Below are 19448 nucleotides of genomic sequence, written 5' to 3' on the forward strand. Positions count from 1 at the left end.
TCTGTGCAGTGTCCTAAAAACGGATGGTGGAAAGCTTTTAATGCCAGAACAAGTACAGGCCATTCACTTTCGCCTGTGGGTGCTGCTGAATTTGTGACAGTGTGTCACAAGTCTGTAGCGCTGGGAGAATCCTGACACCTGATTGACCTCACTTGGAATAACCCAGTGTACCTGTACCTGTACCTCAGACAGGAATTCTGTTCATTAGCCACCCGCAGTGCTCCCTGTGCAGTGTGTTGCTCACTTGGTGTTTTCTGTACTGTGTGAACCTCTGCATATTTTACAGGTTTGTTTCTGTTGTGCTGAGGATTGATGCTTTAGTCTCTTTTATTAGCGGTTTCTGTAACTTTGCCTTAAACTGATTTGGGGAGGAGAATTCTTGGTCTCATTTTTCAGGCAATGCGATTAGTTAATTTATACCAGTTCAATTTCAATATGTCTTCAAATAGAGCCATTGGCCTGAGTGCTGCTGTGTTTGTTTGTTTTTCAATGAGAGATTTTCCCCAGGCGGGGCTAAGAGGGAAATAGTCTCCCCTGTCGGTGAGAGCACAGTGGGAGTCAGAGCAGGAGCGCTCTGCCTGTGTGAATCTGAAAGTGCAGAGATGACAGCTAGGAACCATTTGTGTGTCAGATTCCCCAGACTAATAGCCACCCTGGTCTGCGTGACTAACCCTGAGCAAGCTGGCTGCGTCTAAGGGTTCAGAGGGGTCAGGGAGCACGAGGAGACTGACGGGGGGCAAGGAATTGGGGTGCCAAAGGAGGTCTGTGAGGGAGTAGGAGACTGAGGAAAAGGGAGGGAAAATACAGGACTGGTGAGGGGACAGGAGGCTGGAGGAGAATGTGAACAAGGGAGGAGACGGAGGGGGGCAGGGTGCAGGGACCTGATCAGGAAAGGTTGACGCTCCCCGTCACCTGGTGAACTGACACACACTGCTCACGTGCCTGGTGCTTAGAAAAACCAGGAGAGCGCTCTCCGGGGAATCCGAGACCAGTTCTCCAACTGGTAGGAAGAATCCGGCTGGGCTCCCTCCCCTTCCTGTTCTGGTGCCTGTTCTCCAGAGGGGGGGATGGCTTCGTGTCTCAGATCCTTCACTCCGTCCGCCTCTGCAGGGTTGATCCCAGCCAGCTGGGCTCCAGGACTGGGTCAGTGCTAGGCCTCTTCTTGGATTCATTGCTGCGTATACTTGAGCTTTCTCTCATGCATTGCAGCCTGAGCCTGGACCCCATATTACTGCTGCTTCGGCCCACTCCTCTTTCCCTCCGTCCTCCCCGCAATCTCAGTATTACCCCCCCTGGAGCCCGTTTCTTTCCTCCTACTTTCCCCCCCCCCGGCTCTCCCGCTGGGGGGTCTTCAGCCCTGCTGGAGAGCAGCGCGCGTCGCTGTGGGCTCTGCGGCTCATGCCCTGCAGGGATCTCCTATTAGGGCCGCATGGCTCTTGACCCCACGCTAGCCTGACTCCTCTTTGGAGTCCCTGTCCTGGGTCGGTCTGTGAGCCTTCCTCCGCCCCCTTTCCTGACACAGCGAGGCAGTAGGGGCTGGTGTTGGCCTCCTTGAGGGGCTCTTCTAAAACTTCCAGCCGTGGGGCAGGGAGGGGGCTCGTTTTACAAACAGGAGGGAGAGGGTGCATAAAGGGAAGCAGGTCCGCTAGCCAAAGGGATGAAGAGAGCAGGAGCTGGGTTCGTTCTGCAGCTGGGCTGGTCCACGGTCATGTCTTGCAGCAGGAGAGTGTCTCTGCGCATCTCTCTGTATTCCTGGGAGCAGATGCCATCCTCCAACTCCAGATCCCCACAGCCTGTTTGATCAGCGGGGGGGGACAAGTATTATAGGCCCATTTGTAACAACCGTGCCTAGGTCTGGGCTGAAAATCGTAGTGGGTGTAGGGCCAGCGAGGGGTAGGCATTGCATCGCTGAGCAGAGCAACGCCCAGGGACCGTGAAGGATCTGAGCCAGGACTAGTGTTATGGAACCTCTCCTGAAACGTGTCTGCTTCACCCAGGTCCCTAGGGAGCCAAAGGAAAGAATAGTGCAGTGAGTGAAATATAAGAGACGCCTCCTCAAAACGTATCACGCAGGGCAGTCAATGGGGCACTAAAAAGGAGGCAGTGGGCTGGGGAGAGAGATAAGACATGCTTGTCCAGGAGTGCTTTGGATCAGTTGTAACAGCAGGTTGAGTTGTTAGTTAATGGAATAGGAGGCAGGACTCCTGGGTGGCAGACGTGGCTCTGCCCCGACCCTCCATTTAGTCCTCGCAAACACCATCGGCTCCTTGTACCTCTGAATCCTGGTCTGTAAAATGGGTGCAATAAACCTTCCTCCCCCGCCCCAGGAGAGGTGGGAGGATCTGAATCAGTGTACAGTGCTGGGATGCTCAGCTCAAAGGCCCCACAGCAGGAGATGGTTTATCAGCAGGAGCATTAATAATTCCACTTTTAGGATGGGAGGGGCCTTTCCTCAGCCTTTAATGTCCCTTTCCACCCCTCCCTCCACCCAGGATCTGAATTACAGCCGCCTTCTTCCTCCTGCTGAGAACTCCCTGCAGCTCCCCCCAGAGCCCGGTTCTGTCACCCGGCAGGCTCAGCACAGGGCGGCAGAAGGAGCTTTCCTAGCACACGCAGCATTTGCCGCCACAACCTGCTAGTGAATCCCTGAGTGCCTGGGACGACAGGAGCAAGCTGGGATTCCCGATGGAGCCATGAGCCGTGCGGCTGGCCCCTCCTCCCAGAGGAGAGAAAACACCATGTTTGGCCCCCACTTGACGGGCCTGTGCACGTAGCTTTGCCGAGGTTGCTTCTGTATTTTACTCCCATCACAATTATTCTCTGCGCTGGCCAGGCCCTGCCCCTGGGGGTGCCCCTGGTATGGTGCAGGGTGGGGCTCTGAAAACAGAGCGCTGCTCTTCGGTGCCTGGGCCCCTCCCTAGCCAAGTGCCCCCCCGCATCCCCCGCCTTGACACGCTGGGAACAGGGACCTGACTTTGGTGGCGAGTTTTCCATTCTCTCAGACTGGGCTGGTGTTTGGTCCCTGTCCCCTCCCCACCCATGACTTCCCCCACTCGCTGACACCCCCTTCAGAGCAGAGACTGGCCTTTCAGCACAGCTGTGCTTCTCCTGCCTCAGACTGGACCCTGCCATCAGCAGCGCTGAGCCCTCAGCGGGGTCCTGTTCCGCCCACTCCGATGGCAGCGATCCCTGTAAATGGGGCTGGGACCAGCCCTGGCAGAAACGGGGGTTATTTCTACAGGTGAAACCTCAAACACAAACGCAAAGGACTGGATCTCATCAGCCGACACCAGGCTGTACGTAAAATACAAATCTTTAATTTCTAACTCAAGAGAGGTGTAAAAATTGTACAAAACCCCCCCAGATGCTGGAACAAAAAGGAGCAGAGTCACAGAGCATCCCACAGTCATTTCTGCTGCAGACAGAGCTTGGAGCCGAGAACAGCTCGGGAGAGCCCAGGAACGGGCTCACGAACATCCACACGGAGATCAATGGCTGCTCCAGCTGGGCTGAGGGCAATCAATGGAGCCGAGTCCCAGGGTTACTGGAGTCGGTGGCTGCTTTCAGGAGTCTCTGGGGCTGCTCCCCTCTCTCTCTCCTCCTGTCCCCATCTCGCTGCTCCCCGGCTCCTTTCCCTGCATCTCCAGGTTTCCTTCCCCTGCGTTCACCCCCTGGCACACGCTGATGGGGATGGCTCTCTCTTCTGCAGCTGGCAGGGCCAGATGTGGCGCCTCGATGCACAGCTGCCCGTCCTGGGACAGGGAGCAGAGCAGGGCCTGGACGTCCACGTCTGGCGGCAGGAGAGTTTCTCTGCGCATCTCTCTGTATTCTTGGGAGCAGACGCCATCCCCCGACTCCGCTTTCTTCTCCTGCTTCCCCGTCACCGTCAGTTTCCTCCCGTCCATTTTCACCATCAGCTCGTCTGGGGAGAAGCCGCTCACGTCCATGGAGAGCTGGAACTTCTCCTTCGCCTGCTCCTGGGACCCCGGCTCCTTCCCAGCCCCCTTAGCCAGGGACATGCTGCTCTGCCTCGGCTCCCTCCTCCCCTGGCCCTGCCCGGCTAGCAGGGGATAAGCCAGCAGGAGGGAGCATCTCATTCGCTCCATCTCCTCCAGGTGTGTCTGCACGTCCCCCAGCAGCTGGTCGAACAGGCTGTGGGGACCCGGCCCCAGCAGGCTGGATGCTGGGTCGCTGCGGCAGAGCCACATGGGGCCACAGGTGCGCGTCGACCACACTCTGACCGGGAGCATCCTCACGGGAGCCTGGAGTAGCTGGTCCCAGCTCAGCTGCCCAGACGCTGCTGCTGCTGCTGCCTCTGCCTGGCTCCTCCCTGGCCGCTGACTGGCTACGGCAGCCCCAGCGCTGCCTTTTATGTGCTGAGCAGGGCCTGCCAGGCGCTTCCTGAACCTTCCTGCTCCGCCCGTGGGCAGCTGCTGGGCGGGGCCTGGCTCTGCTCAGGGGTGACGGGGCCGGAGCCGGGCCAGCAGCTTCTAGCAGCCGCTGGCAGGGGAGCTCCCGGGCCAGGGCTGGCTGGGCGGGTCTGGGCTGGGCTTTGCCTGAAGTTTCCGGATTCTTTGTGTTTGCAGGAAGGGACCCGTCTCAGCGCCGGCAGGGCCCCACATGGGGGGAGGAGGGTACACTTTACCGGGGGCCGGGGGCCCTGGCCAGGCTGCAACCCCCATTACCATGAGGAAAAAACTGAGGCTAAATTGTAGATCATCCTGAGGATATTTATAGACACGTATTTCCCTGTGTCCATGTATCTATTGTCCAGTCTTGTGAGATTTGCTGGAGCCAGTCAGAAGCCCAGCCCAGGCCCGTCTCTGGCCCGCAGAGTGTGTGCTTGTGCAGGTGGACTAGGCCTTGTCGTGTCACATTTGTTTGCCATCCCGTTCAGTCCTCAGACGTGTGACACTAGAGCCTGGGGAACTGGAAGAAGCTTGTAAATGTCCACATCACACGTGTCCTGCAGATCGTCCTGAGCGTTGTCCTCGTGACATGTTGCAGCTGAAAAAACCATCGTCCACTTTTGGAAAAGAATATCAACTGCCCCCACTGAGCTTATGAAATGAGATTTACACAAAACAACTGCAGCTAGTTTTCGGTGACGTGTGCAGAGCCTACGGATTTTTTGCACACTGCCAGTGACCGTGGCAGAAGCTGAAAGAAGTTTCGGCAAGCAGCACTCATCGAAAACTGCAGGCGTTCTACAACGGGGCAAGAACGGTTAAACCACCTCGTTCTCTTGTCTGTTGAGTGAGACGCTGCACGAGAAATTGACTTTGGGGGGCTATTCATGATTGTGCAATGAAAAAGGCCAGAAAAATAAAGCTGTAAAGTTAATTGGCCTAATTATAAAATGTTTGCAGTCACATTGGTCCATTCGAATCAATAAATCAAGACACGACAGGCTATAAAACCGTTCTAATGACCAAAAAGTTACAAAATGCTCAGCAAATGTGTAGGACTCTCAGGCTGGGTGTAATGTTAAACAGAAATAGCAAAGGGGGCGGAGAGGGGGGCATTTTCCAGTAATGTAGTCTATGTAACAATGATTTCAGAATTCCGACTTTTTCCCTTGCTCATGAGATTGTCTGTATGTGCTGAGGGTCTGTGGTGTGTGGAGGGGGGGGAGGAGGGGGCCATGTTACAAGTGTCTATTGGGCCTAAAAAAATATGCTTGGGCCCTGACGCCGGGTCACAGGCTGGGGTCTTGCTCTGCGGGGGGTTATTTTTAGGGGAGCTGCATTGCTTCTCACAGCTCTGCTCACAGGGACGTTAGCTACAGACATTCCCGGGTGGCTCTAGGCACGTGTGGTCTGCCGTTGTCACTGGATTCCTTGCCGGTCGCGCGTCTCCCCGTGTGACACAGCTCAGGGGACAGCGGTGGTGACTCCTCTAGGTCACGTGTCCCCACACGTCCCATCAGACTGCGCTGTGGCCAGGTGCATGTAGCGTTGCCGCACTTTAACCCTATGGGCTGATCGTTTCCATGCCCTGTGTCTGCCCCAGGCAAGGAGGCTTGGACAGTTTATTTGGCCCGTGGACACGCGGTACATTGGCAAACACACCCAGATCACACGTGTATAAACAAGAACAAAGAGTTGTCTCCTTTCCTGTTCCAGTCCCAAAGCCAGGCCTGCTCTGTGCAGGGGGTGTCAGGCCCCGCAGCTGTCTGTGCCCCCATGTTCTCAGCGACGGCCCGTGCTGTCGGGCCGAGGGTGGCGCTGGGAGGGGCTGGGTGAGCTCCTGGGAGAACACCCTGTCCTCACGCTTCCTTCCCGCCCCCAGCTCCATTCACACACAACCGGCCGGAACTCCAGGGCAGCCCGAGAAACGCAGCGTGCGTCTCGGGGAGCTGGGACTTGGCAACGCCACGAACTGGGGACCCCGTTCACTGCCGGGGCCAGCAGGTGGAGGAAAGACGCAGTGAGGGGGACCTGATTTTGTAACACGGCCCGTCCCACACACAGACGTGTCTAGAAATATCCTCAGGCTGATCTACAATAGAGCCTCAGTTTTTTCCTCATGGTAATGGGGGTTGCAGCTTGGCCAGGGCCCCCGGTAAAGTGTACCCTCCCCCCCATGTGGGGGCCCTGCCGGCGCTGAGACTGGCCCCTCCCTGCAAACACAAAGAATCCGGAACCTTCAGGCAAAGCCCAGCCCAGACCCGCCCAGCCAGCCCTGGCCCGGGAGCTCCCCTGCCAGCGGCTGCTAGAAGCTGCTGGCCCGGCTCCGGCCCCGTCACCCCTGAGCAGAGCCAGGCCCCGCCCAGCAGCCGCCCACGGGCGGAGCAGGAAGGTTCAGGAAGCGCCTGGCAGGCCCTGCTCAGCACATAAAAGGCAGCGCTGGGGCTGCCGCAGCCAGTCAGCAGCCAGGGAGGAGCCAGGCAGAGGCAGCAGCAGCAGCAGCAGCGTCTGGGCAGCTGAGCTGGGACCAGCTACTCCAGGCTCCCGTGAGGATGCTCCCGCTCAGAGTGTGGTCGACGCGCACCTGTGGCCCCATGTGGCTCTGCCGCAGCGACCCAGCGTCCAGCCTGCTGGGGCCGGGTCCCCACAGCCTGTTCGACCAGCTGCTGGGGGATGTGCAGACACACCTGGAGGAGATGGAGCAAATGAGACGCTCCCTCCTGCTGGCTTATCCCCTGCTAGCCGGGCAGGGCCAGGGGAGGAGGGAGCCGAGGCAGAGCAGCACGTCCCTGGCTAAGGGGGCTGGGAAGGAGCCGGGGTCCCAGGAGCAGACGAAGGAGAAGTTCCAGCTCTCCATGGACGTGAGCGGCTTCTCCCCAGACGAGCTGATGGTGAAAATGGACGGGAGGAAACTGACGGTGACGGGGAAGCAGGAGAAGAAAGCGGAGTCGGAGGATGGCGTCTGCTGCCAGGAATACAGAGAGATGCGCAGAGAAACTCTCCTGCCGCCAGACGTGGACGTCCAGGCCCTGCTCTGCTCCCTGTCCCAGGACGGGCAGCTGTGCATCGAGGCGCCACATCTGGCCCTGCCAGCTGCAGAAGAGAGAGCCATCCCCATCAGCGTGTGCCAGGGGGTGAACGCAGGGGAAGGAAACCTGGAGATGCAGGGAAAGGAGCCGGGGAGCAGCGAGATGGGGACAGGAGGAGAGAGAGAGGGGAGCAGCCCCAGAGACTCCTGAAAGCAGCCACCGACTGCAGGAACCCTGGGACTCGGCTCCATTGATTGCCCACAGACGAGCGAGCGCAGCCATTGATCTATTTGTAAATTGTCCTGGCCATATTCCCAGCTTTCGGGACCTAGCCTGTGCTTCGAGTGTCTCTGTCAGAGAAGTGACTGTGGGATGCTATTTGGCTCTGTGCTTGTTTGATTTTGATTTATTTTTATACCTGTCTTCAATCTGCAAATTAAATATAAACCTTTCTAATAAACCCACTCTGTGCTGTGTGGTGAGATCTGTCTGCTCGTCTCAGTGTTTTATAGTTAACATCCAGACATAAACCTGCCGTTCTCCCAGGTCAGTTCTCATCTCTCCTACAGAGACCTCTTTCCATCGGCACGTGCGGGAACACGATGCTTTGGAGGGTTCAGGGTTGTAGATGGTGTTGGAGGCCCAGTGCAAGTTGAGTTGCTGGAAAATTGGCTCAAAGGCCTAACATAGCTGAAGTTGCCTAACATAGCTTTGGCAGCGACAAAGAGGACAGATAGTGACCTGCAGGTGTCTGCGTTTCAGCAAAGCACAGCACAGAATAGGACGAAATGCAGAACACGTGTGCTCGCAGCTGCACGCAGCTAACGCTGTGGGAAATAAGCAGCTACCCTTGACCGTCTGGGGATACACTGTGCCACGGCCGAGGGACATATTTTCTCACCGCCCTGTTACGGGGGGAACTAGGGACTCTACCATGACGACCGGACCTCTCACCGGGGAGGGACTATAAGAATCACGCCGCTGGTGTTCCAAAACAATGAGAATTTATTGTGTGACAACGTAGCAAAACCACTGCTAGCAAGACTCAAGAAAAGGGGGTAACCCCAGGGCCCACGACCAACAAAACAAACCCTGGTCCCCACAAGTCACTGTAGCCTCACAATTGTTCTTCACTCTGCCCACAGAGCGCTGGTCACGCTCTGGCCTAGCGTCTGCTTCAGTCCCAGGGCCGGCGCCGTCTGCGTCTCGTCCTCGGTGCAGGCTGGTCTCAGTCATCAGGCGCACCCGCCCCACACTGCACTCAGATGGGCCGCCCCCTCTCGGGTGCTGGGTCTCCTTATATGCTTTTTGGTTCCTTAGGTTTCAGCCAATCACACGCTGGGACTCTTCCCGCCTTTGCATTGTGCACACGGCACTAAGCTCTGCACACCGCCCGCTGGTCAGTGCACACGACCCTCTGATTTCGTGCACACGGTACTAAACCCACTAGGTTTCCCACCTTTTTCTCCATCACCGGGCAGACTTGCCCTTGGTGGCATTCTGCCAAGCATTTTTGCCTGCACGTCTCACTGCCCGACTCCATCTTGAATAAAATGGAGTCTGGCCTGGTCAGGCCTAGGAGGGACGTATTTAACTATCTACAATGAATATTCTCCCAACAGCCCCTCCTATCCTTAAACATTGTTAATCTGCTAATCGGGTGCACCGTGTCTCCCCGGTATCCACACTGATCACTGAGTGTCCAGTACCAACCCAGCGTAGGGTGCGGGGCGGAGAGAAGAACAGCTGGGCCAAACGCCCGGTGCCTGTTCTGGTGGCGGGTGTCAGTGTGCGGTTGAAGGCCAGATTTTGGGGTGGGGAGAGCAGGAACCAGAGACCAGGGCAGAACCGTAACAGTCCCTAGGCCTCTGTCTGCCTCTCTAGGCACCGAAAGGCACCACATTCACGCCACTGACACTGTCACAGCTGTGCTCTGGTGACAGGTGACCCCCACAGGCGGCTGTGACAGACACGGCAACTGTAGACCATGAAATTTCAGCTAGGCTGGGTCCACTTGTAAACTTAAGCTACCAACTATTAATGAGATGCGTATTGCAGAGACTGTGAAATGGTGGCTGGAGTTGCTGTTGAAAAGGGGTGCAACACACACACACACACACACACAAACACACACACACACACACACACACACACACACACACACACACAGAGAGAGGTGTTCCAAGGCATGTCTGGTATTTCACCTAGGATTAATCGCTCCTCGTGTCTAGACCAGCTTCCCTCATGAACTTATCCTGGGTGTGTAACTCATCTGTGTGTAAACAGAAATGTGTTACATGCAGGGCGCGCTACACCTCTGTGGGTCCAGCCCTCTCAAAATACTTTATGATCAAAGCCCCTGACTGGATGCCACCCCAGGTATTGCTCAGTTTCATCACAGCAACCCCGATGCCCCTTTGTGTGAAGGGTGAAACACTGTAACAAACAAGTGCTGGATTGTCGACTAAACAACAAATCTAGGTGGCGAGCGCCTTTTAACTAAGTACAACACATGGGTCTCTCTCTTTTGTATTGTTTTCTGGAATTCCTTTGTTTATTCATGTAAATTACCGAAATGCCCTGAAAAACATTGACCTGAAGGATACAAAAAGCAAAGCAATACAGGGGGGTGCAGGCTTCAAGAGTGAGGCATCACGCCCCACAAGAAACTGACAAGAACTGTCATCTCACCCAGCTTTCTTCTGAGCCCACGGATCCAGACTCCGAGGGAAGCTGTTAAAAACCATCCCCGCCTCTTGCCTGCATTGGTGAGGAAAATTACTTTTGCAGCTAATCTGTACTGGACTTTTGGGTTGGGGGCTCATTGTAACCGTTTATAAGTACAGCAATTAAAGCCTTTCTGTCATAATGGAACGAGCGGGGTCTCCATTCCTGAGCACACTAATAGCAGATCCCGCTTAGTTAGTAACAGCGATGCTCTGCCAGGGCCTGGAGAGCTCCCAGCCTGTGATGTTTATGTGTGAGCCATCCCCAGGAGCCGTGCAAACCAATCAGCTGTAGCCTCCTTGTGTTGTTGTGTAAGTGAGTTAGCGGTAGAGAGAGAGTTTTCCTCAACTGTTATGATGATGGCACAGGGCTGTTTAGTGGGGCATAATGGACTCCATCTAGTTAGTTTTGTGAAGTGAGCTCTTTCCTGAAACTCCTTCTATTGAACTGAAAAATAGCTGGATGAATCCTCCCTGTGTGTGTGTGAGGAATGTGTGTGCAGGGCATAAAAAGACACCAACCTAAACTGCTCTGACAACAGAAAGGGGAGTAAAGACACTGGCTGCCATCTTAACCGTGAAGGCTGAAGAATTCCTATCGAGGACCCTAAAGTGCAAAGAAAGGACCATAAAGGACAAAAGCTCCACCTTGGGAACAAACAAAGCACAGAAAGCAGAGAACAGTCCTGCTTGCAATTAGCTGGGCATTAACAACCACACTGAACCGGGCGGCAGCATGACTCAGCAAGGCCCATAGACTTACAGGAGAGCCAGCGAGTGTGAAAGATGGGGTGAGACCCTGGAGACTTTGGGGACTCGTTCTGCAATTGTCACTGGAGCATCGGATTTGCGGCCGACAGAGGCCCGGCTCCCTCCTCGTGCCCAGTCTAGTTGGCCACTGGGCTGGGCGAGCACCGCATAAAAGGACTGGTAATTACATCACACCAGCTTGCAGAACTGCTTGGCTATGAATGTGTGTGCGAATGTGACTGCTTTGTAATCTCCCTACATTTACAATAAACCTGGTGTATTGCCTTCTCCCCCTGAATGAGATCCTGCCAGTCTTTCCTTTTACAAGTATAACGTAATTATCACTGTGGGCCAAGGACTGCTGAAAGTCCGGAGGTGGTGGGTGACCACAGCCCTCCAGCGGCTAAGATCAGTGGGGTGACTGGGCAGATTGAGTCAGGCTGTAACACACCCAGAGAGGTGCCACCACCTGGAGAGCTCACGTAAACTGGCTCCAACCGGGGTCTCCAGAGACCAAGAGAGACACAAAGTCCTGTTGGATAAATAGCCTGAGCATAAACTGATGCCGGCCCTTCTTTGTGACCCAGTGGACAGCCATGCCTTCCGTCCAAGGGGCCCCAATCCTTAGGGAGGGGCTGGCAGGCCTGACCCCGGGCAGAGCCCACGGCTGGAGCTGGGGTGACCTCGAGCTGTGCAGGTGTGGTGGTTCTGTTCTTGTGTGTAACATGTTTCCTCTGTGATGCTTTGCCCATCGCAATCAAGGTGTCTGCCCAGAACGAGCTGGCTGGTGACTAATAACCACTGGCCTGTGCGTTCTTCAGAGCCTGTGTCGTGTAAGCAAAGCGCAGACCAGGCCTGTTCGGTCAGTCTGGCTCGCTGGGGATATTGCAGGGGGGGCAGGGAAAACTGTGCAGCCCAGGAAATCCCTGCTCAGGAGGGAGAGAGACGTGGGTGTCCACCAAGGAGAGGTGAGGGTGGGGAGCTGGCAGCCCAAAGTGGGTGCCCTTGCTGGGTAATGCAAGGGGAATACAGGTGCAGTTGTCCTGCTGTGCAATGGTGACAGACAATAGAAATGTCGCCCCTTTTGGAGAGCACAAGAAGAGGCAAGTTTTATAGACCCGGTTGTAACAACCGTGCCTAGGTCTGGGCTGAAAATTGCAGTGGGTGTAGGGCCAGCGAGGGGTAGGCATTGCATCGCTGAGCAGAGCAACGCCCAGGGACCGTGAAGGATCTGAGCCAGGACTAGTGCTATGGAGCCTCTCCTGAAACGTGTCTGCTTCACCCAGGTCCCTAGGGAGCCAAACGAAAGAATAGTGCAGTGAGTGAAATATAAGAGACACCTCCTCAAAGCGTATCACGCAGGGCAGTCAATGGGGCACTAAAAAGGAGGCAGTGGGCTGGGGAGAGAGATAAGACATGCTTGTCCAGGAGTGCTTTGGATCAGTGGTAACAGCAGGTTGAGTTGTTAGTTAATGGAATAGGAGGCAGGACTCCTGGGTGGCAGACATGGCTCTGCCCCGACCCTCCATTTAGTCCTCGCAAACACCATCGGCTCCTTGTACCTCTGAATCCTGGTCTGTAAAATGGGTGCAATAAACCTTCCTCCCCCGCCCCAGGAGAGGTGGGAGGATCTGAATCAGTGTACAGTGCTGGGATGCTCAGCTCAAAGGCCCCACAGCAGGAGATGGTTTATCAGCAGGAGCATTAATAATTCCATTTTTAGGATGGGAGGGGCCTTTCCTCAGCCTTTAATGTCCCTTTCCACCCCTCCCTCCACCCAGGATCTGAATTACAGCCGCCTTCTTCCTGCTGCTGAGAACTCCCTGCAGCTCCCTGGAGAGCCCGGCTCTGTCACCCGGCAGGCTCAGCACAGGGCGGCAGAAGGAGCTTTCCTAGCACACGCAGCATTTGCCAGCCACAACCTGCTAGTGAATCCCTGAGTGCCTGGGACGACAGGAGCAAGCTGGGATTCCCGATGGAGCCATGAGCCGTGCGGCTGGCCCCTCCTCCCAGAGGAGAGAAAAACGCCATGTTTTGCCCCCCCTTGACAGGCCTGTGTACGTAGCTTTGCCGAGGTTGCTTCTGTATTTTACTCCCATCACAATTATTCTCTCCGCTGGCCAGGCCCTGCCCCCGGGGGTGTCCCTGGCATGGTGCAGGGTGGGGCTCTGAAAACAGAGCGCTGCTCTTCGGTGCCTGGGCCCCTCCCTAGCCAAGTGCCCCCCCCCGCATCCCCCGCCTGACACGCTGGGAACAGGGACCTGACTTTGGTGGCGAGTTTTCCATTCTCTCAGACTGGGCTGGTGTTTGGTCCCTGTCCCCTCCCCACCCATGGCTTCCCCCCACTCGCTGACACCCCCCTTCAGAGCAGAGACTGGCCTTTCAGCACAGCTGTGCTTCTCCTCCTCAGACTGGACCCTGCCATCAGCAGCGCTGAGCCCTCAGCGGGGTCCTCTTCCGCCCACTCCGATGGCAGCGATCCCTGTGAACGGGGCTGGGACCAGCCCTGGCAGAAACGGGGGGTTATTTCTACAGGTGAAACCTCAAACACAAACGCAAAGGACTGGATCTCATCAGCTGACACCAGGCTGTACGTAAAATACAAATCTTTAATTTCTAACTCACGAGAGGTGTAAAAATTGTACAAAACCCCCCAGATGCTGGAACAAAAAGGAGCAGAGTCACAGAGCATCCCACAGTCATTTCTGCTGCAGACAGAGCTTGGAGCCGAGAACAGCTCGGGAGAGCCCAGGAACGGGCTCACGAACATCCACACCGAGATCAATGGCTGCTCCAGCTGGGCTGAGGGCAATCAATGGAGCCGAGGCCCAGGGTTCCTGCAGTCGGTGGCTGCTTTCAGGAGTCTCTGGGGCTGCTCCCCTCTCTCTCTCCTCCTGTCCCCATCTCGCTGCTCCCCGGCTCCTTTCCCTGCACCTCCAGGTTTCCTTCCCCTGCGTTCACCCCCTGGCACACGCTGATGGGGATGGCTCTCTCTTCTGCAGCTGGCAGGGCCAGATGTGGCGCCTCGATGCACAGCTGCCCGTCCTGGGACAGGGAGCAGAGCAGGGCCTGGACGTCCACGTCTGGCGGCAGGAGAGTTTCTCTGCGCATCTCTCTGTATTCCTGGCAGCAGACGCCATCCTCCGACTCCGCTTTCTTCTCCTGCTTCCCCGTCACCGTCAGTTTCCTCCCGTCCATTTTCACCATCAGCTCGTCTGGGGAGAAGCCGCTCACGTCCATGGAGAGCTGGAACTTCTCCTTCGCCTGCTCCTGGGACCCCGGCTCCTTCCCAGCCCCCTTAGCCAGGGACGTGCTGCTCTGCCTCGGCTCCCTCCTCCCCTGGCCCTGCCCGGCTAGCAGGGGATAAGCCAGCAGGAGGGAGCGTCTCATTCGCTCCATCTCCTCCAGGTGTGTCTGCACGTCCCCCAGCAGCTGGTCGAACAGGCTGTGGGGACCCGGCCCCAGCAGGCTGGACGCTGGGTCGCTGCGGCAGAGCCACATGGGGCCACAGATGCGCGAGGGCCACACTCTGACCGGGAGCATCCTCACGGGAGCCTGGAGTAGCTGGTCCCAGCTCAGCTGCCCAGACGCTGCTGCTGCTGCTGCCTCTGCCTGGCTCCTCCCTGGCCGCTGACTGGCTGCGGCAGCCCCAGCGCCGCCTTTTATGTGCTGAGCAGGGCCTGCCAGGCGCTTCCTGAACCTTCCTGCTCCGCCCGTGGGCGGCTGCTGGGCGGGGCCTGGCTCTGCTCAGGGGTGACGTGCCGGGAGCCGGGCCAGCAGCTTCTAGCAGCCGCTGGCAGGGGAGCTCCAGGACTGGGGCTGGCTGGGCGGGTCTGGGCTGGGCTTTGCCTGAAGTTTCCGGATTCTTTGTGTTTGCAGGGAGGGGCCAGTCTCAGCGCCGGCAGGGCCCCCACATGGGGGGGAGGGTACACTTTACCGGGGGCCCTGGCCAAGCTGCAACCCCCATTACCATGAGGAAAAAACTGAGGCTCTATTGTAGATCAGCCTGAGGATATTTATAGACACGTCTGTGTGTGGGACGGGCCGTGTTACAAAATCAGGTCCCCCTGACTGCGTCTTTCCTCCACCTGCTGGTCCCGGCAGTGAACGGGATCCCCAGTTCGTGGTGTTGCCAAGTCCCAGCTCCCCGAGACGCACGCTGCGTTTCTCGGGCTGCCCTGGAGTTCCGGCCGGTTGTGTGTGTATGGAGCTGGGGGTGGGAAGGAAGCGTGAGGACAGGGTGTTCTCCTGGGAGCTCACCCAGCCCCTCCCAGCGCCGCCCTCGGCCCGACAGCACGGGCCGTCGCTGAGAACATGGGGGCACAGACAGCTGCGGGGCCTGACACCCCCTGCACAGAGCAGGCCTGGCTTTGGGACTGGAACAGGAAAGGAGACAACTCTTTGTTCTTGTTTATACACGTGTGATCTGGGTGTGTTTGCCAATGTACCGCGTGTCCACGGGCCACATAAACTGTCCAAGCTCTCTTGCCAACCAGGGCACACTGCTGACTCCAGCTTTTTATCCACCGTTACCCCCAGGTCCTTTTCTGCAGAGCTGCTAGCTCGTCGGTCCCCAGTCTATAGCTGTGCATGGGATTCCTTCCTAAGTGCAGGACTCTGCCTTTTCTTTGTTGAACCCTCATTAGATTTCTTTTGGCCCAATCCTCCAGTTTGTTTAGGTCACTCTGTATCCTATCAGTCTACCACTCCCCCCAGCTTAGTGTCGTCCGCAAACTTGCTGAGGGTGCAATCTACCCCATCCTCCAGATCATTAATAAAGATGTTGAACAAAACATCTTGTTTATACACGTGTGATCTGGGTGTGTTTGCCAATGTACCGCGTGTCCACGGGCCACATAAACTGTCCAAGCCCCTAGCCTGGGGCAGACACCTGGCATGGAAACGATCAGCCCGAAGGGTTAAAGTGCGGCAACGCTACATGCACCTGGCCACAGCGCAGTCTGATGGGACGTGTGGGGACACGTGACCTAGAGGAGTCACCACCGCTGTCCCCTGAGCTGTGTCACACGGGGAGACGCGCGACCGGCAAGGAATCCAGTGACAACAGCAGACCACACGTGCCTAGAGCCACCCGGGAATGTCTGTAGCTAACGTCGCTGTGAGCAGAGCTGTGAGAAGCAATGCAGCTCCCCTAAAAATAACCCCCCGCAGAGCAGGACCCCAGCCTGTGACCCGGCGTCAGGGCCCAAGCAAATTTTTTCAGGCCCAATAGACACTTGTAACATGGTCCCCTCCCCCCCCACACACACACACACACACACACAGACCCTCAGCACATACAGACAATCTCATGAGCAAGGGAAAAAGTCGGAATTCTGAAATCATTGTTACATGACTACATTACTGGAAAATGCCCCCCTCTCCGCCTCCTTTGCTATTTCTGTTTAACATTACACCCAGCCTGAGAGTCCTACACATTTGCTGAGCATTTTGTAACTTTTTGGTCATTAGAACGGTTTTATAGCCTGTCGTGTCTTGATTTATTGATTCGAATGGACCAATGTGACTGCAAACATTTTATAATTAGGCCAATTAACTTTACAGCTTTATTTTTCTGGCCTTTTTCATTGCACAATCATGAATAGCCCCCCAAAGTCAATTTCTCGTGCAGCGTCTCACTCAACAGACAAGAGAACGAGGTGGTTTAACCGTTCTTGCCCCGTTGTAGAACGCCTGCAGTTTTCGATGAGTGCTGCTTGCCGAAACTTCTTTCAGCTTCTGCCACGGTCACTGGCAGTGTGCAAAAAATCCGTAGGCTCTGCACACGTCACCGAAAACTAGCTGCAGTTGTTTTGTGTAAAGCTCATTTCATAAGCTCAGTGGGGGCAGTTGATATTCTTTTCCAAAAGTGGACAATGATTTTTTTTCAGGTGCAACATGTCACAAGGACAACGCTCAGGACGATCTGCAGGACACGTGTGACGTGGACATTTACAAGCTTCTTCCAGTTCCCCAGGCTCTAGTGTCACACGTCTGAGGACTGAACGGGATGGCAAACAAATGTCACACGACCAGTCCTAGTTCACCTGCACAAGCACACACTCTGCGGGCCAGAGACGGGCCTGGGCTGGGCTTCTGACTGGCTCCAGCAAATCTCACAAGACTGGACAATAGATACATGGACACAGGGAAATAAGTGTCTATAAATATCCTCAGGCTGATCTACAATTTAGTTTTTTCCTCATGGTAATGGGGGTTGCAGTCTGGCCAGGGTCCCCGGTAAAGTGTACCCTCCCCCCCCATGTGGGGCCCTGCCGGCGCTGAGACGGGTCCCTTCCTGCAAACACAAAGAATCCAGAAACTTCAGGCAAAGCCCAGCCTTGTCCCACCCAGCCAGCCCCGGCCCGGGAGCTCCCCTGCCAGCGGCTGCTAGAAGCTGCTGGCCCGGCTCCGGCCCCGTCACCCCTGAGCAGAGCCAGGCCCCGCCCAGCAGCCGCCCACGGGCGGAGCAGGAAGGTTCAGGAAGCGCCTGGCAGGCCCTGCTCAGCACATAAAAGGCGGCGCTGGGGCTGCCGCAGCCAGTCAGCAGCCAGGGAGGAGCCAGGCAGAGGCAGCAGCAGCAGCAGCGTCTGGGCAGCTGAGCTGGGACCAGCTACTCCAGGCTCCCGTGAGGATGCTCCCGGTCAGAGTGTGGTCGACGCGCACCTGTGGCCCCATGTGGCTCTGCCGCAGCGACCCAGCGTCCAGCCTGCTGGGGCCGGGTCCCCACAGCCTGTTCGACCAGCTGCTGGGGGACGTGCAGACACACCTGGAGGAGATGGAGCGAATGAGACGCTCCCTCCTGCTGGCTTATCCCCTGCTAGCCGGGCAGGGCCAGGGGAGCAGGGAGCCGAGGCAGAGCAGCACGTCCCTGGCTAAGGGGGCTGGGAAGGAGCCGGGGTCCCAGGAGCAGGCGAAGGAGAAGTTCCAGCTCTCCATGGACGTGAGCGGCTTCTCCCCAGACGAGCTGATGGTGAAAATGGACGGGAGGAAACTGACGGTGACGGGGAAGCAGGAGAAGAAAGCGGAGTCGGAGGATGGCGTCTGCTGCCAGGAATACAGAGAGATGCGCAGAGAAACTCTCCTGCCGCCAGACGTGGACGTCCAGGCCCTGCTCTGCTCCCTGTCCCAGGACGGGCAGCTGTGCATCGAGGCGCCACATCTGGCCCTGCCAGCTGCAGAAGAGAGAGCCATCCCCATCAGCGTGTGCCAGGGGGTGACCGCAGGGGAAGGAAACCTGGAGGTGCAGGGAACGGAGCCGGGGAGCAGCGAGATGGGGACAGGAGGAGAGAGAGAGGGGAGCAGCCCCAGAGACTCCTGAAAGCAATGACAAAGTCTAATAACTCTGGGACTTCTCTGTATTGCTTCCACTCCGCACAGCGTGTGAGGCAGTTGATATTGATGGAAATGCTCCTGTGTCCATTCCTGGCCTTTCAGCCTTTACTCCCTGCTCTCTGTCACCCTGGAAGAAGTGACTCTGACAGTCTCCCTGCCTCTCTCTGTTTGATTGTTGTTGGTTTCTGATTTACAAATGTTGCCTGCCATTACTGTGAAAAATATTTGTTTAAAAACTGTAAATAGCACCTGGGGCGCTGGGCGCTGCGTGTCTCTGAGTTTGTGTAAGTGTTGAAAATAAACACCCATCTTCATCCTATTGTCCAGCCTCCAAACTGAGCAGAGTGGCTTTGTGGGGGTTCATGGGGGAGCAGTACCTGGTGCGAGGCTGCAAACTTGCTGACAGCTCCATCCCAGCAGAGGGTGTCACTTAGCAAATCAGTTGTTTAGGGAGGGTTTGGGAGAGAGAAGAGTTATCGAATCCCTCTCCAGCTGCTCACTCCACCAAAGGACTCAGCGCCCCGGAGAGTAAAAGGAAATAACCATGCAGGACTGAAACTGGAGACCTACCATTAGGCGCTTAAGAAATAGGCTCAGTGAAGGAGGGTGAGAAAGGAGGTAGAGCCGGGAGGCTGGTTTTAAATGTGGGGCTTCCTCACTCTTGCCCCAGTGTATCCCACCGACCGCATCCTGGTGCTCTTAGACCAGGTGCAGCAAGAGGGCAGGATGAGGGCAAAAAGGGGTAGAGTTTTTCCAGCGGTTCCAGTATAAGCCCAGCTGGCAGGGGCTGGAGAAGGACAGTCACTTACTCTACAGTAACTGGCTCAGCAAGATCTTGCAAATCTCACTGTAGGGGGCACACGAGCCTGCACACATCAGACAGGAGTTTTTCTGAACAGCCCTTGTGCCGACCTGGGAAAGGTCTGGATCATGTCGATGAAAGACTAGGGGTGACAGTGTCCCCTGTCCCCGTGTGTTGTTACCCGCTGAGTATGAAAGGGTTAACTCCTTTCTTGAAACGAGACAAGCAATGCAGTGACTGGGGGGGGGGGACGGGGGCGGCAGAAGAAATGACTGAGTGTGAATGCATCATCAAGCGCACTAACAAGTACTTACTGCAGAACGCTAGATGGCGGCCGAAGTGCCAGCCCCTGGGGAATTGTACCTGCTGGTTTTGACTGGGGTCAGGAGGCCCGGCA

The 19448-nt window shown here is 56.4% G+C and overlaps 4 protein-coding genes across 4 annotated transcripts; 2 read left to right on the forward strand and 2 right to left on the reverse strand.

The window, feature by feature from the left end:
* Positions 1 to 3265: 3265 nt before the first annotated feature.
* Positions 3266 to 4329, reverse strand: LOC137161037 (heat shock protein 30C-like). Its single transcript, XM_067560038.1, has one exon. The coding sequence runs from the start codon at positions 4248 to 4250 to the stop codon at positions 3564 to 3566; it is 687 nt and encodes a 228-aa protein (XP_067416139.1). The 5' UTR covers positions 4251 to 4329; the 3' UTR covers positions 3266 to 3563.
* A 2627-nt stretch (positions 4330 to 6956) lies between these two features.
* LOC137161038 (heat shock protein 30C-like) lies at positions 6957 to 7920 on the forward strand. Its single transcript, XM_067560040.1, has one exon. It carries the CDS (start codon positions 6962 to 6964, stop codon positions 7646 to 7648), a length of 687 nt encoding a protein of 228 aa, XP_067416141.1. The 5' UTR covers positions 6957 to 6961; the 3' UTR covers positions 7649 to 7920.
* Positions 7921 to 13534: 5614 nt separating this feature from the next.
* Positions 13535 to 14547, reverse strand: LOC137161064 (heat shock protein 30C-like). The gene has a single exon (XM_067560077.1). The coding sequence runs from the start codon at positions 14455 to 14457 to the stop codon at positions 13771 to 13773; it is 687 nt and encodes a 228-aa protein (XP_067416178.1). The 5' UTR covers positions 14458 to 14547; the 3' UTR covers positions 13535 to 13770.
* Positions 14548 to 17471: 2924 nt separating this feature from the next.
* Positions 17472 to 18568, forward strand: LOC137161039 (heat shock protein 30C-like). The gene has a single exon (XM_067560041.1). It carries the CDS (start codon positions 17549 to 17551, stop codon positions 18233 to 18235), a length of 687 nt encoding a protein of 228 aa, XP_067416142.1. The 5' UTR covers positions 17472 to 17548; the 3' UTR covers positions 18236 to 18568.
* Positions 18569 to 19448: the final 880 nt, after the last annotated feature.

This window comes from Emydura macquarii, unplaced genomic scaffold, assembly GCF_026122565.2.
Source record: "Emydura macquarii macquarii isolate MOO-44397 ecotype Brisbane River unplaced genomic scaffold, CSIRO-AGI_Emac_v2 contig_2246, whole genome shotgun sequence".
Taxonomy (NCBI): Eukaryota; Metazoa; Chordata; order Testudines; family Chelidae; genus Emydura; species Emydura macquarii.

Coding starts and splice junctions, on each gene's coding strand:
- LOC137161064 (XM_067560077.1), bottom strand. CDS start 14,457: ATGCTCCCGGTCAGAGTGTGGCCCTCGCGCATCTGTGGCCCCATGTGG.
- LOC137161039 (XM_067560041.1), top strand. CDS start 17,549: ATGCTCCCGGTCAGAGTGTGGTCGACGCGCACCTGTGGCCCCATGTGG.
- LOC137161037 (XM_067560038.1), bottom strand. CDS start 4,250: ATGCTCCCGGTCAGAGTGTGGTCGACGCGCACCTGTGGCCCCATGTGG.
- LOC137161038 (XM_067560040.1), top strand. CDS start 6,962: ATGCTCCCGCTCAGAGTGTGGTCGACGCGCACCTGTGGCCCCATGTGG.